The 12,746-nt window shown below is 53.9% G+C and overlaps 5 protein-coding genes across 5 annotated transcripts; 4 read left to right on the top strand and 1 right to left on the bottom strand.

The window, feature by feature from the left end:
* Positions 1-964: 964 nt before the first annotated feature.
* On the top strand, positions 965-2,257 carry Z517_10384 (uncharacterized protein; the record flags this gene model as incomplete). Its single annotated transcript, XM_013423996.1, has 1 exon — positions 965-2,257. One exon carries the CDS (start codon positions 965-967, stop codon positions 2,255-2,257), a length of 1,293 nt encoding a protein of 430 aa, XP_013279450.1.
* Positions 2,258-2,315: 58 nt separating this feature from the next.
* On the bottom strand, positions 2,316-4,283 carry Z517_10383 (uncharacterized protein; the record flags this gene model as incomplete). Its single annotated transcript, XM_013423995.1, has 1 exon — positions 2,316-4,283. The coding sequence occupies one exon, from the start codon at positions 4,281-4,283 to the stop codon at positions 2,316-2,318; it is 1,968 nt and encodes a 655-aa protein (XP_013279449.1).
* Positions 4,284-5,081: 798 nt separating this feature from the next.
* Z517_10382 (uncharacterized protein) lies at positions 5,082-6,905 on the top strand (the record flags this gene model as incomplete). The annotated part of the gene is made up of 1 exon (XM_013423994.1): positions 5,082-6,905. The coding sequence occupies one exon, from the start codon at positions 5,082-5,084 to the stop codon at positions 6,903-6,905; it is 1,824 nt and encodes a 607-aa protein (XP_013279448.1).
* A 777-nt stretch (positions 6,906-7,682) lies between these two features.
* Positions 7,683-9,437, top strand: Z517_10381 (uncharacterized protein; the record flags this gene model as incomplete). The annotated part of the gene is made up of 1 exon (XM_013423993.1): positions 7,683-9,437. One exon carries the CDS (start codon positions 7,683-7,685, stop codon positions 9,435-9,437), a length of 1,755 nt encoding a protein of 584 aa, XP_013279447.1.
* An 857-nt stretch (positions 9,438-10,294) lies between these two features.
* On the top strand, positions 10,295-11,435 carry Z517_10380 (uncharacterized protein; the record flags this gene model as incomplete). Its single annotated transcript, XM_013423992.1, has 3 exons — positions 10,295-10,538; positions 10,599-10,682; positions 10,783-11,435. The coding sequence occupies 3 exons, from the start codon at positions 10,295-10,297 to the stop codon at positions 11,433-11,435; spliced, it is 981 nt and encodes a 326-aa protein (XP_013279446.1).
* Positions 11,436-12,746: the final 1,311 nt, after the last annotated feature.

The following is a 12,746-nucleotide window of genomic DNA, read 5'->3' as shown; positions in this document are numbered from 1 at the left end:
AGGAAGTTCATCGGCGTCATCAGCAAAGGCCCTGCAGGTGAAGTCATCAAACCGGATGGTGATCACTACAGAAGAGCGGTCATTGAGAAAGTTTCGTCTCCTGTACATGCATGCGCCCACTGCGGATTGCCATGTCAGCGCAAGTGAGAAAAGAACTTGTCTCTCTAGTCTATGTCCTCACTGACGTTTCGGGCGTTCTAGTGATGTCTTTCTTCCATGGGACCGACAATCAGTCAGCTCCGCTGGTCCTCCCGTATTTGCTGGTCGGAACAATCAGCCACCATCGTACAGAGTTTAGGTGCAGATGCTCGCATTCATGGCTCAATCCTCCAGCGTTTGCGCCTCTACGAATATCCACAAGATCCATCAGATGCTCAATGAAGTAGCCTCAGGTGGCTTGAGGTTGGGGTTTTGTAACATTTCACAAGGCCACTGAAATTAAGTCACATTATCTGCACTGACATCCGTGCGAGCGACCATGGGAGTTGAGGAAGAATTAGCTGGAATTTTCGCTGAAAAGTGACCGAGGTTGAGCATGTCATTCCAAAGTTGAGGGCTACTTGTGGTTCTCTAATGGATTGCCCACGAATATGTGCCGGATGGGATCTGAACATAACTATGATTCGCTCAAAGGCTGAATCTCGCTGTCTAGCAGCAATTGGAGAAGTACAAGGTTCACTAAGTGCACTTAGCCCAACAACGACATTTGCAGAGAATCCTGTGACATTATTTGTGCGTGCGTGTGTACACAGCTGTAGTAGTGTAACAGTCCCCGCAGTTGATTGAAGCCTCCCTCGGCAACGGCGGTTAGACGCGGCTTTGCCAACACGCGGAGCAATGGGTTTTATTCACTCTGACCTTCGCTCGTCTCTTCTTGACCAAACACCCATCATTTTACAGCATCAGCTAGATCCTGTGAAGGATACTTCTTTTCAGTCTGTATAGAATTCAAGTATCGACCGCCATGCCGTCCGCTTTGATCCCAAGATTGGCTCGCTCGGGCGTTCGTATTTCCCGTACCACTTCCCTTCCAGTGCATTCAAGAGTTGTCCTGCGAACGGCGTCGACGACATCGAAACATCCCGCCAACTTCACGCCTCCCACCACCGAAGACCTGTATGAGCTGCGCGAACGCGTCCAAGAATTCACCCGCCGCGAGATCCCCGAGGAAGTGGCCGCACGGACGGACCGAGAGAATGACTTCCCGCACTCCATGTGGAAGAAGCTGGGCGAGGCGGGCTTCCTGGGCCCGACGGCGGATGAGGAGTACGGCGGCCTGGGCATGGGATACCAAGCACACAGCGTGATCATGGAGGAGATCTCGCGGGCGTCCGGGTCGATCGGGCTGAGCTACGCGGCGCACTCGCAGCTGTGCGTGAACCAGCTCTCGCTGAACGGGACCAAGGAGCAGAAAGAACGGGTCCTGCCCGGCCTGATCAGCGGGGACAAGGTGGGCGCGCTGGCCATGTCGGAGCACTCGGCGGGCAGCGACGTCGTGAGCATGAAGACCACGGCGAAGGCCGTCGACGGCGGCTACCGCCTCAACGGCACAAAGATGTGGATCACCAACGGGCCCGAGGCCGACTACATCGTCGTGTACGCCAAGACGGAGCCCGCGAAGAAGAGCAAGGGCATCACGGCCTTCATCGTGGAAAAGACGTTCGAGGGCTTCTCGGTCGCGCGCAAGCTGGACAAGCTGGGCATGCGCGGCTCCAACACGGGCGAACTCGTGTTTGACAACGTCTTCGTGCCCAAGGAGAATGTCCTGGGGGAAGTCAACAGGGGCGTCAGGGTGCTGATGGAAGGCTTGGACCTCGAGAGGCTGGTCCTCAGCGCAGGCCCGCTGGGGATCATGCAGGCCTGTCTCGACCTGGTCCTCCCCTACACCCACCAGAGGAAGCAGTTCGGCACCCCAATCGCGCACAATCAGCTGGTCCAGGGGAAACTGGCCGACATGTATACCAAGCTCCAGGCTGCGCGAGCGTACACCTACAACACGGCAAAGAAGGTTGACGAAGAGGGCGACATCCGCACGCAGGACTGTGCCGGTGCAATCCTCTACGCTGCCGAGAGGGCGAGTGAGTGCGGGTTGGACGCCATCCAATTGATGGGCGGCAATGGCTACGTCAACGAAATCCCTGCTGGGAGGTTGTTAAGGGACGCAAAACTATACGAGATCGGGGCTGGCACCAGCGAGATCAGGAGGATGGTCATCGGACGGGCGTTCAACAAGGAGTATGCTGATCAGAGCATTTGAATCAGCCCAACGTCTCCCTAGCGGTAGTTCATTTATCCAAAAGCAGTGGCACTACATGCTATCCAAAAGCAAGGCGACTTTGACCTTTCTCGACCTTTGAGCCTCGCCCTCGAGAATTACTCGCACCACCACGCTTCGATTTGGCGTTGGTCTGACCAGGAGGGCGACTATTCGTCGGGCCCGTCACAGAGGGCGCGTCTTGGGCTTGAAGGTCTTTGGCGAAATGCCAGTCTTCATGCTCGCCTCGGTCGGTTTCATTGATTGACTTCTGGCACGTCTGACAGAAGTAGGTGGCGATGTCTTGTTGGTGCAATTGAGGTGGAGGATGGCTGTTTTCTCGGTGTGGGATCCCTTCACTACCAGCTCGTCCGCTGGAATTCCGTTCCTGAGGGCTGGCTTCGGGCTCGTCTTCACCTTCCTCGGTGCTCTCGCCCTTGGAAAAGAAGCGGGCAATGCTAGGCCGACCTTCGTTCAATCTTCGCCGCTTCTCAGGCCGGCCTTCATCGACATCCGGTGTCGCAGTGTTACTTCGTGGTGGGACATCGATCGCAGCCCTGGCTTCATCTCCCTTCAGCAGGAACGTGTCGATGCCTTTATTACCCGACACACCTTCTTCGAAGCCGCCCACACTAAGCGATAGATTTGCGCACGGCCAGGCTCTCCCGTCCACAATGACTTGTCCAAGCAAGGTTTTGGCAAGTTCAAACAGCATCATCTCGTCGATCTTCTTGCCTCCTGGTATTGGTAGTTGTTTTGACCTGGTCTGTCCGCCTTGCCGGTGGTGTAGAGTGATGGTCTTGGGTCTTCTCTTGTGCTCGAGCACGCCTTCCTCGACCAAGCGAGCATAGATGTCTGCTACAAAAATCCTTAGCCATTTATTAGCCTGCTCCGTTGTGTTGATAGACGGTCTGAAAGATTTAGCAGATAGCATTGATTTGATTTGCGTCCGCGAACTGACTTCGCTGTTGTCCTCGCCACGAATCGTTCCATAAAGCCACGTTCCCGTGTCGTCGCCCAACTTGGCCTTGAGTTGTTCGAGGGGAATCGTGAGGAGGTCCGTGACATCGTCCGTGTTGAAGGTGTCGACAATATGATCCCCGAGTTTGCCGCCCAGATTGCGTATCTTTGTAAATTTGAACCCGGACAAGAAGTGCTGGACCGCCCGATTGCGGACAATAGTTTGCTGATTGGGCTTTTTATACCCAGCTCCAAGCTTGGCCATCATCTTGTTACGCGCAATACCGGCTGAGCAGGTGTACTTCAGCTTCTCGCGAATCGTCTTCCGCACACCCCGGACGATCTCAGAGCCAATGTTCATGACCACGTCGTCCCAATCAGGGTCGTCGTCTTCCGTCTCTGTGGAATCGAGGTCCACCAGAGCATCTGCCTCCCAATTCAGAGCCGTTGAGGGCGGCAGGGGCAAGTTCTCTGTCGGATCGTCGTAGGGCACGTACTGAAGTTCCGGATACCTTTCTAGCAGGATCTGGTGGATCTGGGCCGACAGGTCGAGAAAGACCTCGTCAATGCTAGCTTTCTCGACACGCTGTATCGGCGGCGGGGGCAGGATCTCCTTGACGAGGGCCAGACTCTTCCTCGACTCCAGACGATACGGGTCTAGCGACACCTTGTCCGTCTGGATGTGCTTTGCAGCATCGTCCCGGTACGCCCACTTGTCGTCGCCTTCACGCCATGTCGCAACGTGCTGGATCACAATCTGCGGACACTTTGATTTTGCTTCGGTGACGGTGACGTGTCTGTTCAAGCCGAATTCCCGGGCAGGATAGTTGATGGCGATGAGACCTTGCCACTGCTGGACGGCCAGTGGCTGGGTCTCGGCCACGCCCAGTCTCACCATCTCACACTGCGCATAGAAGGCATCATAGTCGATCAGTGCGATGCACCTCAAGGGACAAGACGTGGACGATTGGCTAAGGAGATGGAGGTGCTTGTACGTGAACTGCGACTTCTTCCTGGCACCAGCGCGGGTGAGGGGCGATGAGGGCACAAAGGGCTGCGACGAAGACATGGGACAGCGAGTTCAGTTGTAGAGCATTAGCGCCCGCGCCGTGGATGAAGGCTTGATCACTCCATTTCCCGCAGTATCTTGTTCGGCACCGGGGAACTCGTGGTCTCCAGAACTGAATGGTTGTCAATGCCGTGAACGTGAGAGGGCGTGATGGCGTCGCGTGGTGGGTGTAATATCTTTACGCGTGTCTATGATGATGTAACCGCTTGACGTCCACTTCATAGGCAATCCATAGTTAAAGAAGCGCCTACATGTTCAGATAAGCCTTACTTAATTGCTTGGCGACTCAGGCAGTGCTAGGGCTCGCCAGGTATCACCCTCCCCCTAAAAGAACCTCGTCATAGCCCCCGAGCTTTGGATGATAGGCGCCTCGGTACATAGGTACACAGGCACCTAGCGGGCTTTCAGTAATACTCGGAACAGACGACTCCATAAATGTCTTGAGGGCCCGTTTTTCCATGTGCAGTCCATCCTCATGTTACCATACACTCCTTGACTCTGCAGACAACTCCTGCATTGAGGTTCATGTGCCATCACACTCCATTTGGCCACAAATGATGAGCGCAGGGACTGGCGCACCTTGCGGTGTGCCTGTCTACCTCCCTTGAACAAAAGCTAATCCTTGTTGCTTAGCTGTATGGCTGGTTAGTGGGAGCTCGGCTCGCTTGAGGCGACCCGTCCCTCATTCCCTTCTTCGATCCGAACTTCGAGGTATATACCTGCTTCTGCTTCCCCTCCATCCACCACTGGGGACTTCTATCATCGATCCCCGTGCGTCAGGGAGCAGGGTGAACCAAAATGAGACCACAGCCGAGCGCGCTATTTGGATGCCTCCTTATTGAGCTCATGGGTCATGGTTCTGCGTCCTTCGCCCACCCGTATCCTGCTGGCCTCAACACCGGTGACGCTTTCAATTGGACCGAGATCCCATCTTCAAGAGAGCTTCACTACCACAAATGTTATGACTCCTTTGAATGCGCCAGGTTAGAGGTGCCCCTTGATTGGTCCAACTCGTCGAATCCTGGCTCGGTCATTTTAGCGATCGCGAGGTTGCCTGCTGTGGTGGACGTCGGGGATGAATCTTTTGGAGGCACAGTGGTCATCAATCCTGGAGGCCCAAGCGGTTCCGGCGTGGGCATCCTGCTTTGGTCCGGCAAGAGCATCCAAAATATTCTGGATGGTGACAAGCATTTTGAGATTCTGTCTTTCGACCCCCGTGGTGTACAATTCTCAACGCCCAGTTTGGCCTGCTTTCAAGATGACGCTGTGAGAGACACTCTCAGTCTCCTGGGAGCAGGCGCTGGAAGTCTCGAATCCAACCTCAATGCCTTGAATGTTAAATGGGCCATTGACCAAAGCCTTGGCCTTCTTTGCGCACAAACGAGCAAAGGCAGATTTCCCGATGGTTCAAGTATCCGTCAGTTTGTGAGTACGGCGTTGGTGGCCCACGACATGATAGAAATCATTGATCAAGTTGACGTACATCTGCGGAGAGAGCTGAGGTCGAAAGACAGCCATGCTCGTAATCAACAGGCGCTTGACTCGGCAGAGTCAAACGAGGGTCCTCCGCTTCTCAACTACTGGGGTCTATCGTATGGCACCTTCTTGGGAAATACTTTTGCTTCTATGTTTCCACACCGAATTGGCCGCATGGTCTTGGACGGGGTTGTCGACGCAGATGACTATATTGCTACAGGATGGACAACTAATCTTCAGGACAACATGAAGTCGTGGACCAAGTTCTTCGAGTATTGTTTCGAGGCCGGGCCAAAGTGTGCTCTATCGGATCCTACGATTAGTGGCCCTGAAGAGATGCGATGGCAAGTCGAGAACTTTGTCGATGGCCTCAAGAACAACCCCTTACCCTTGGTCCAAAACGACAACGCTTACATCCTCACTTACTTCAACATGAAGGCCATCATTCATATGCACCTATATCAACCCATCCAATTGTGGCCGCTTTTGGCATTGGTTTTCAAAGCTCTGATGGAGCAAGACATCTCCAGAGCCATGTCAGCGTGGGAGAGCTGGCCGTTCCCTGAACCTGGACACTTTGCACCACTGCTTCCAAATGTCCCTCACATGCCTCTGTCACCAAACGGCTTTATTGGAAAGGACCTACCGCTCCCGTCAAGTTATCCGTGGCAACTGGAATCCAGCGTCTCTATCCTCTGTGGAGATGGTGACGACATCACTTTTCGATCAAAGCGGGACTTTACAAAGTACCTGGATCTACTGCTATCACAATCTCCCGTCGTAGGATCCATCTGGGCCGAAATTACCCTACATTGCATCCTCTGGGATCCAACCAACCGACCTTCTCCCAAAAACCGGTTCACAGGTCCGTTCCAGTCGAACCTCTCCGATTACGACCCTCGTGGGAGCCCGCTGCTGTTCATCGGCAACACAGCGGACCCGGTGACGCCGGTGCGGAATGCGTTCAGAATGGCACAACGGCATGAAGGCAGCGTCGTTGTCACCCAGGATATGCCGGGACACTGCGCGGGCACGACCAACCCCAGCGTGTGCACGTTTGGGGTCTTGAAAAGGTTCTTCGCCCACAGCGAGTTACCGCAGGCTGGACTTGTGTGTGAGGCGGCGGTGAAACCATGGGATAAATGAGGGTAGGGAAACCAACAGTGTGTCTATAGATATATATTGCGAGGGTCAGAGCAAAGAGGGATAGATGAGCCTGATGGTGCAACAAGGCGGATGCTGGGCCACGAGTTTCATATATACATCACTAGATTATGTGGGATGACGTGCATATGTGCTTGAACATGTCAATGAATTTGGACAACATACCTAACTACCTATGGAGATATTGCGAGGCTGTACGACATAATTACAGTAGGTACGAGGTCGATTTACCGCAAGTACTCGGTAACTGTGCAGTAGGTCTGGCAGTACCTATAGATAAGAAAATCATCCACCCTTATCTACACGTGATATCAATTTTCAAACAAACTCTCCCACTCAACTCGAGTGCCATATCCTTCCTTCTTCACCTTTATTCCTTTTCAACTTCAAATCTTTTCCCAGCCTGTACAAAATAATTCTCAAACTAATACTTACTCAAACCTAGAAATCTATCACGGGAGTCTTCAAGAGTATCTCATCCATCTGTTGGGGGATTATCCACGGGTTTTTCAAAACATAGACGAGAAATTTCAACACAAAAAGGTGCTTCGGGTCTTGTTGGTCGAGCTTTCATCTTTGCCCTTCGGGGGTCCTGTTCTTATCACCAGATCGAGGATTCAGAAGATATTTGTCATCTGTTCCGTGCTGCACGACAAGATCAAAGCGTTGGAAAGAGAGTGAGTGAGAGGGTAGAGTAGGGAAAGGAGAATCGACGAGAGTCAAACGACCGTGAAGAGGGAAAGGGGGGGACACCTAGCCATGGTCTCGACATTCCTCACCCCGACGCGCGTCGCCAAAGAGCACGACCTGGCCTCACTGCACCTGCGCCGCGACCAGGCCCTGCCCGTGGTTCTCTCCACACAGGTGACCCGGGATGCCGACGACGGGTACGCCGAGGGCGTGGTGACCAACACGCGGTTCGGCTCGTTTCCACACTCGACCATCATCGGCGCTCCCTGGGGGAGCCAGATCCGGGCCAGCAAAGTCGATACCGGCTCGAGGGGACGAATCAAGCAGAAGCAGAAACAGAAGCAGCCACAACAGAAGGGAAAGGATATCGTCTCCGGCGGTGGCGGGAAGAAAAGAAAGGCCGACGAAGCGCTCTTGGAAGATGAAGACAGGAGAATAAAGACGGCGGCGGCGGTGGAGGAGGTGGTGGTAGGGGACGAAGAGGAGGGAGGCCGAAGAAGCGAGCATGTAAATCCTCCGCAAGACGGGTTGCAAAGAGGAGAAGGGACGGGAGCGGTCGAGGGAGCAGCAGTCAAGGAGGCCGTCGTGGCCGAGTCGGGCTTCGTGCACGTCCTCCCGCCCACGCCCGAGAACTGGACCACCAGTCTCCCCCACCGGACCCAGGTCGTCTACACGCCCGACTACAGCTACATCTTGCACCGGATCCGCGCGAGGCCGGGGAGCAGGCTGATCGAGGCGGGCAGTGGCAGCGGGAGTTTCACACACGCCGCCGCCAGGGCTGTCTTTTGCGGGTATCCCGAAGACGAGCACCGTTCTCGTCAAAGTGCGGACGAGGAGGAAGGGAGGAGCAGTGACATCCAGGACGCAGTGCAAGGAGAGAAAGAGGGGATTGGAGAAACCACGCCAGATGACAAGGGCAAGGGACACGAGGACATCGACCGGTTCGGACGAGTATTCAGCTACGAATTTCACCGCGAGCGGCACGAAAAGGTCAAGGCGGAGATGGTCCAGCACGGACTAGACACCGTGGTGCACGCCATGCATCGAGATGTCTACAAAGATGGGTTTCTGATCTACGATTCTGAAGACACTCCCACCGGCGAGAAAACGTCCCCCAACGCAAACGCCATCTTTCTGGACCTGCCTTGTCCGTGGGAAGCTCTTCCACATTTGACGCGCGAGTCGTCGCAGCAAGGTTCCCCCAGCGTCCTCGACCCTCACTCGGCGGTCCATATATGCACATTTAGCCCTTGTATCGAGCAGGCGCAAAAAACTATCTCCGCGCTTCGGAAATATGACTGGATCGAGATCGAGATGATCGAAGTCCAACACAAGCGCATCGACGTTCGACGAGAATACACCGGCTTGCAGTACAATGGCATGCGCGGCACCAACGCTTTTGCTGCGAATGTTGAGGAGGCGGTCTCTCGACTCAGAGAGGTAGAACAACGGTTAAAGGATTTCCACACAGGAAAGAGCCTGGGTGAAGACAATAAGTCTAGAAAGGTCAAGGACCAGCAACACCAAGTCGACGTGGGGAAACTACCATTCAACGGAGGCAGGCTCGTGCACAGGACAGAGGCCGAAGTGAAAACCCACACTTCGTACCTCGTCTTTGCTGTGTTACCAAGGCTCTGGACCGAAGAAGACGAAGCCTTAGCACAGGAGAGGTGGTCGAAGCATGTCAAGATGGTATCGCATGCGCCCAAGAGCCAGCGCCAACTGAAGAAGGAAGCAAAACTGAGAGCGAAAGGTCAGCTCCAGAACGATGTTAAGGACAAAGAGTCGGAGGTGAACGCAGAGGCGGCAAAGAATGCCATGTGACTAGTGGCTGAGTTGAATGCCCTAAGGGCGATGCATCTCGGGACAATGTAATGCCTTACCCCTGTTTCTAGAAGCCACACCAGAGTCAGCCTTGGTGGGATCTGATATCGCGCTGAACACACAGGACGTCCATTATTAAGGGGCCTATCGCCATGTTAGCCTAGCTGATGGATCCATCTCGGCGATTTGCAAGGCCGCCTCAAGGCGTAACCATGAGATTCAGCCTGCCACGTGACTTTGTTCCCGTCAGGATCGATGACCAGGAAAATCTACTCCATGGCAACACCTGAGAGGCACGTCTGCCTTCTAGGCTTGAATTCACAGACCCTGAGAACCTCTTCGGAGTTTGCCATAATGTCTGCGTCCAGTAGCACCGCCCCAATCGAGCCTCTAGGTTTTCTTTCATCAGGCTCTGGCTAATCCTCAAGCGGAAAGAGTTGCGAGCTGTGGAACTGTCAGCCAATTTTGGAATGGGTTTCGAGATTGCCTGCTGCCTGAGACCTGTTCGCTTAGAGAAGTGCGATGTACTTAGTGCCTGAAACAACCCACTCAGGGGTGGCACTCGTAGTCTTTTTCGAGGACCCGATCCAGATGGGCCTGCGAAAGGCTTTGCGTCGGGAATGGCACAAATATGATGCACCTTGTTGCCACCGATTCATTGTCCCCGGCTGGAGCATACTCGACCAGTGTAATAAGACATTGAAGCATAGAATCACGAAGACGATTTTCTTACCTATAGCTTGCAGCCCGTCTGTGGTCATCCTTCTAGAAGTTGGCGCTTCAGGTCTGTCGCCAGTCAACTGAGTTGTTGCACTGCTCGGAAACTGTTAGTTCCTCATATCAAACCCTGTGGCATCATGGACGCTTTGGGCAGATCTATTCCAACCCTCCTCCAGCTTGCTTCTCGAGCCGTCAACGAGAGCGAGTCCGGCAACAAGTCTCCTCAAGATTTCGCAAAGGAAGGCCGATACAACTATGTTCCATCATTTGCCGCATCGGTCATTTTTCTCGTGCTGTATGGTGCTGCATCGATCACGAATCTGGGCATGATGTTCTGGCACCGATCCTGGTTTTGGTGGTCCATGAACTTTGCGGTGGCTAGTGAGTCTGACCCGTCGTACCCCCATTTGCTGCTGCATGGCTGTACTGACCTTGACACAGTGGAGTTTGTTGGATATCTGACTCGATCTATTTCCATCAAAAATCTCGATGGCAAGAGCGTCTTCATCGTCCAGACTGTTATGAGTAGGTCGCCCCCAAACGAAAGAAAGCATAGGAACCCGGCAAGGGACTAGAGGCCCCTATATTTTTTACCATCCTGATCCTCCGCTAACCACCAAACCAGTTCTCGTCGCGCCCGCCGTGATGGCGGCAGCCTGTTATATGGCGTTCGGCCGGGTCGTGTTATGGGTGGTCCCTCCACGCTTTCAGACAGCTCGCCATCTGTGGGTGCCTGCACGCAGGATCACCCCCGTGTTTGTAGGATCGGATGTCTTCAGCTTTTTTGTGCAGGTCATTGGAGGCGCCATGGTCGCCGGAGCAAATACGAAAGAGCACGCAAACACCGGGAAAAATGTGGTGCTGGTCGGACTGGGTTTACAGTTGGCATCATTCGGCTTCTTCGTCTTCGCCGCCCTGCGACTCAACGTCCTGCTGAGGACCACGCTTCGAGATGTTTCACTACCGAAGGAGCGCAACTGGCAGTTGTTCTTGACGGTGATCAACGTGGCCAATGTATTGATTCTGATTCGGACGCTGCTTCGCTTCATCGAATTCGTCTTGGGGACGAGCAATTACCTCATCGATCACGAGTGGTTCTTCTATGCCTTTGATTCGGCGCTGATGTTCCTTGTGGTGATAGTCTTCATTGTCGTTCACCCAGGCCATTATTTGCCATATCTGGGGATTAGGAGAAGGGAACAACAGTTCTCAAGGAATGCAGACAAGGGCCCTTTTGCTAAGCTTTCGCAGGGCCACATGACGCTGGAGTTGTCATGAGGAGAGTTCCTAGCACCAGATGGCGGTAGCTAGGACGAGAATGGGCTGGAGCAAAGATGGCAAGAGGACATGTGGCTATTCCACGGAGTGATAGTGCCGAGATGGTGTCTATCGGGTCCTTGCTCTTTTCCTCTTTTGAGAAGGACAGACTCTTTCGCCGGCCTTTGGTACCCTCTGATATCGCCGTTATTGGTGACGACGAATATCTCGAGCTAGAGTCTTGGCTTCGGCAAAAGCGTAGGGTGGCAGGCTGGGTGGCAGCAAAGCAGAACGATGGGTGCACGTGGGTGTGGATAGGATCGATAGTGGTGTTCGGTTGTTGGTCCTGTGCCTGGTCATTATCACCCGGAATTGGGGAACTGAGGGTTGGGATTGGTGTTGATCAACTTCACCTAGGTACTTGTACTTGATGTTTTCGGAGTATCCCATCAATTATTAGTTCTGCTGTACCAGTCCGGATCCTGTCAAGCGTGGGTACGGCCCTGATAGCGGCTACCGGCTGTCATGCTAGAGTGTCGATCAATGACTGAGGGATGGAGCCCGTGGCCGACTTCCGAGTGTCTATTTGAACTGTGTCACGGAGGCCCAACTCGGTTCTGACGAAGGAGTGAAGGCGCAGACGGCAAGTCTTGAAAATGATGGTGGTGGTGGTGGTGGTGGTAGTAATTACTCGTCCAAGTAGTACCGAGTACATAGTGACAGAAGGATAGACGGCGAGGCGGATAATTACCGGGTGGGTTGGTGTGTGGCACCTGCGGTGGTTGATCCGGCTTGGACGGCATCTTGCTCATTCTCTCTGCCTCCCTCTTCCTCTCTCCTGCGCTGCGCTTCACCTGCACTTCACATCCATTTCTTGCTACTCCAGCGGCATATCCAGCCTGTATACCTCATACTGCCGATATCGTCGCAAACCATCCTCCTCTGGGCAGTTTTTGCGAGCCATCCTGAGGCTGGGAAGTCAAATCACAACCCACCGGAAAATGACCCGGGTGTGCTTGTCCGAGTCGACTTGGTACGATGAGATCGCAGACTTTGGCCAGGACATTCTCTAGCTTCCTCCATCTTGCAAGGTCTTGGTGGCGCAATACCACCAGTGACATGGAGCAATGCAAGCCATCAACGACATTCATGCCCGCCCATGCCACCATCAAGACACCAAGCCCGCCCATCCAGGTAAACAAGAAGAGACGAGCATCACCTCAAGCATTGGCATCCGCTACTTATCCCCACACTTGACTCTTGTCGCGTCTCATGCCGTCTTGATAGGATCCCGTTTCATTGCATCTGCTAAGCCTCCTTTGCGGCGGCATT

The sequence above is a fragment of the Fonsecaea pedrosoi genome (genome assembly GCF_000835455.1).
Source record: "Fonsecaea pedrosoi CBS 271.37 unplaced genomic scaffold supercont1.7, whole genome shotgun sequence".
NCBI classification, from domain to species: domain Eukaryota; kingdom Fungi; phylum Ascomycota; class Eurotiomycetes; order Chaetothyriales; family Herpotrichiellaceae; genus Fonsecaea; species Fonsecaea pedrosoi.
This window is presented reverse-complemented; position numbering and strand designations above follow the sequence as displayed.